General features: G+C 37.7%; 1 protein-coding gene across 1 annotated transcript; it reads left to right on the top strand.

Moving 5' to 3' along the window:
* Window positions 1-336: 336 nt before the first annotated feature.
* Window positions 337-2,404, top strand: LOC107081028 (GTPase IMAP family member 8-like; the record flags this gene model as incomplete). The annotated part of the gene is made up of 4 exons (XM_015369239.1): window positions 337-1,074; window positions 1,160-1,293; window positions 1,397-2,054; window positions 2,154-2,404. Coding segments are annotated over 4 exons (1,781 nt in total), but the record flags the coding sequence as incomplete, so codon positions are not given.
* Window positions 2,405-4,542: the final 2,138 nt, after the last annotated feature.

Below are 4,542 nucleotides of genomic sequence, written 5' to 3'. Positions count from 1 at the left end.
TATCAACAACAAAAACAACAACAACAATATATCACTCATTCTAAATAAGCCTAAGCTATATGTAGAACAACATTTAATTATTTAGATGTATCCCATTTATCTTATTCACAAATATATATCAAAAATAGTTAACTTGTTTAACAAGTTATTATTTTCTTCAATCTCACTTTTTCTGTGTTGGAGGTCTTGCTTACTGTTTAGAGTCTAACTGATTCTGCAAGATGTTTTGCAAAAAAATAATTTGTGTGTTCTATGAACCATTCTATAACGGTCTTTAAAACATTTTTCTATTGTCTCTTACATAAAAATACTTATACTTTTATATTATTGTTCACTTTTTTTTTTTTTTTCCAGGTGGAAAAAAGCCACCGGAGCATTTAAAGCTGCTGTTAATCGGTGCACAGGGGACAGCAAAAAGTTCAGCTGTTAATACCATTCTGGGAGGAAAAGTATTCAGTGCAAAGTATAATGTAGATGGCAGAACTACACACAGTAAGACATGCAAACGTCTGGTTAATGGACGGGAACTCACAGTGGTAGATTCTCCTGGATGGTTCTACATTCATACCCTTCAGGAAACCAGTGAGATAGATAAACTGGAAATTGAAAGGAGTGTGTATCTCTGTGCTCCAGGCCCACATGCTGTGCTGCTGGTTATTCCTCTAACAGCAGCAATCCATGCATCATATTTGAGAGCTGTCCAGGAACACATGACTCTGTTTGGAGAAGACATCTGGAAACACACACTAGTTCTGTTTACTGTGGGTGACTGGTTAGGGGGGAAGACTGTGGAGGAGCGAATAGAGAGTGAGGAAGGTCTGCAGTGGATAGTGAACAGCTGTGGGAACAGGTATCATGTCCTGAATAACATGGATGAAAGTAATACGATTCAGGTAAAGGAGCTCATTGAGAAGATTGAAGAGATGTGGGCAGGAAATGAAGATCCTTGTTATGAAGTGGACCTGAACAGAGGAGTACAGATAGAAGCTAAGAAAGAGGCTGGAGACAATATGGCCATTAGGCTGAAGAAGATTAACGAGAGAAAGTCAAGAGTCCTGAAAGAACTGATAGGAGGTAAAGTCTAATTTTTGGATTTTCTTATATTGAATCCATTTAATGTTATCATGTTCAAAAACAAACATTTTCCCCTATTTTACAGGTCAGCCACAGCCACTCTCTGGCATCAGAATTGTTCTTCTTGGCCAGAAGTGCTCAGGAAAGGGAATGGCAGGAGATATGATCCTTTTTAAAAGGCTATTTGGAACAGCTTTTAATACAGCTCAGTCGAAAAGGGTAAGGGTAAGTAAATCTGCTCCCAGTACAGAACTAACCTTATCCATTATGGGACTCATTAGTTATTTGAAGCAGGTCACAGTTTCATTTTGTGTCTTTGTAGAACCTCCCCCATGCAACATGTATGAAACACGAGGGAGACTTTAATGGAGTAAAAGTCTTAGTTGTAGAAACACCAGGCTGGTTCTCGGACTCATCACCACCTGACTGGATCAAAGAGGAAGTTCTCCAAGGTGTCTCCATGTGCTCTCCTGGACCTCATGTTTTTCTCCTGGTTGTTCCAATCTTCAGATCTTTCACAGAGAAAGATCTCAAAGCTATGGTGGAGGTCTTAAAGCCATTATCAGAGAGAGTGTGGAGACACTGCATGGTGCTGTTTACCTGGGGAGACTGGCTCAGTGACTTCCCTGTAGAGAACTACATCGTCAGAGAGGGAAAGGTCCTCCAAGAACTTCTGGAGAAATGTGGGAACAGATACCATGTAAGAAATCCCAATCGTTCTGATAATGCTGCTCAAGTCACTGAGCTGTTCCAAAAAATTATTGACTTGGTAAAACAAAACAAAGGGTTCTTCACAACTAAACTCAAACAAAACAGAAAACGCCCTTGGACATATAAACAACAGCAATTCATAGAGGAGGAGTGGAATAAGAGGGAGGAGGAGCTAATTGGGAAAGTGATGAAAGCTTTATCAAATGAACCAGAGAAATCAACGGTGTCCTCGGCAGCACATAGCATGGATGAGTTTCTCATTCCATACTGTAAGTTTGATATGATTAGGAATTAACTATTGATTTACCACAAACCCGTGGCTTTTTTTTATTGTTATTTAAAATAATACTTATCATTATCTGTTTCAGTGAGTGCAGATGAACCCTCAGAACAACAAGCCCGTGTTGCTGAATGGCTGACTAAAAAAGTGAGGAAGAGGGAGGTCAGCTCTGGGATCGGCAGCATTGGTTCCTCAATGGTTTCTATAGAAAACCTTGATGAAAGTTCTCCAGTTGATGAAAATCCTCCAAAAATGAGTTCCCTCCCACAAGAGAATAAAGACGATGCTTTGAAAACGCCCCCAACTCCTTCAGTGATTAAACGCAGGAACTCTTATTAGGCCAAAGAACTACAGAAGAAAGTTTATTTAATAATTATTCTCTTTAGAAACAAGTATCTTTATCTTTACCAAATGCAATCCAATATACTGAAATAAGAAAACATTAATTGTAGAAGAAAACATTTAAACAGCTCTTCAGAGGAACTGGACGAGGTTTCTGGAAGGGTACAGACTGCTGTCCCCTGTGATCCAGTCCTGCATAAAGGGGATACGATGAGTATGAGGAATTATCGATATTATCGAAATATAATTTCCTATAAAACTATTCTGTGCAGTTTAGTCTGATCAAATCATTAGTGTGACTACATTTGTTTCATGCATTTAGATCATAGGCCCTTTTCAGAATGAGTGATAAATAAGTAATTATCTTTTCTTCTGTGCAATAATCTAGAAATATTCTTCTCACATCAGTTTATTTTNCAATAATCTAGAAATATTCTTCTCACATCAGTTTATTTTCAGTTATTACTTGTTAGGTTCAGAGCTAAAATATTGATTAAAAACATACTCATTTTGAAAGACCTTTTACTGTGCTCTCTAAACCAATTTCTTTTTAGGAATTGTTTGAACTTTTTTTAATTAAATCTTTTTTAAATTTTTCAGTTCTATTCTCTTTTATTGTGTTATCTTTATGTACTTTCCTTTTCTTTTTCCTTTCTCTTGTGAAGCACTTTGAATTGTCTTGTCACTAAAATGTGCAATATAAATAAACTTGCCTTTCCTTTATGGCTTCTTTTTAATTCTCAAAATTGTAAAAGTGTCACAAGAAGGATATTAGCTGATCTTAAAAAGCTTCCATTAGATCTTGTTCCAGAACCTCTTGAAAGGTTTTTGTTTTCATGTTCAGAGAAAGAGGGAGAGTCATTTTTAAATAGGTTTTTAAATATTATGCATTTTTATGCAATGGATATTATGCAATCTATAAGTGGGATTAAACATTTCTGTAACAAGAAAAACACAGAGGTGTTGTTTTATAACCCTTCGAACTGTGGCCTGGTGTCTAATGTATCAGACATCCTTCCAAAGATCATGGAAAAACGCCAGACCTTGGAAAAACTCATCATACAAGATGAAGCCTTGGGCGACGTAGCCCTGAGAAAATCAGAAATATTGAAAGAGGATTACATTCGTCTGCTGAATTTAGTTGATGGTCTTAATGTCTCAGCGGCCTTCACGTGCCCATAAATTGTGGAGATGAAATGTTTTCCAGAGTTCTGATGTTAAACAAATGGCTGGATGCAACATGCAAACAAACAGCTGTAACGTTCATAGACAACTTTAACATCTTTTGGGAGAGGAGACATCTGTTCAACAGAGATGGTTTCTCTCTAAATTGGTCAGGCGCAAAATGGCTGATATCAAACATTTTCTATTCTGTGAACCATGCACCATCAGCTTTGTCCCAAAACAAAGCTCAACCAGTGCCTAAACAAACAATAAACCCAGTACAGCCCGACCAAGCCAAGATAAAGATGGCCAGAAAGACGACACAGAAAGAGCCTACGTCAGAACTACAGGAGGATTCATCCCAGATCTCAGCAAAAACAAGGTCTTGAATTGCCTGGAAACATGCAAATTGAAGCAGCAGGTCGTTTGGTTCAATTTGCTCTTCGGCTTCAATTTGCATGTTTCCAGGCAATACAAGACCTTGTCTATATAAGACTCAAACTCACTGCGGATCCAGACATTTGAATTGAGAAAGCTTCCTGGAGGGGAAGCGAAACGTCTTCAAACCTTGGAAACCAAGTCCAGTGGATTGTTTTTAAACTTTTACAGAATGACTATGACCTGGATGACTGAGAATCTTCATCAGCATAACGACATAATCTATTTTGAATGCCTAAGGGTTATTTCGCTGTTCCAGGTATAAGTACAAATAGCAATATGGGGGTAGGCAGGACATAAAGAGTTGACATGAATGAAAGTTATTGATATTTTGATTATTTATTAACTCTATATCCTATTGAGCAAATTCATTCAAGTATGACCGGATACTGATAATTTTTTATCATGCAATGATGCAGCCTATACTGAACTGAAGACACCAAGGAGGATGCTTTGGATGTTTTGCTCTGGTGGAATGAGAATGCAAAAACTAGTCGACTGGGATAATATGGGTTTCCATCTGTACCAAAAGA

The sequence above is a fragment of the Cyprinodon variegatus genome, unplaced genomic scaffold (assembly GCF_000732505.1).
Source record: "Cyprinodon variegatus isolate N-32 unplaced genomic scaffold, C_variegatus-1.0 Scaffold2707, whole genome shotgun sequence".
NCBI lineage: Eukaryota > Metazoa > Chordata > Actinopteri > Cyprinodontiformes > Cyprinodontidae > Cyprinodon > Cyprinodon variegatus.
Note: the sequence above shows the minus strand (reverse complement) of the source record. Positions and strands in the feature narration are given on the sequence as shown.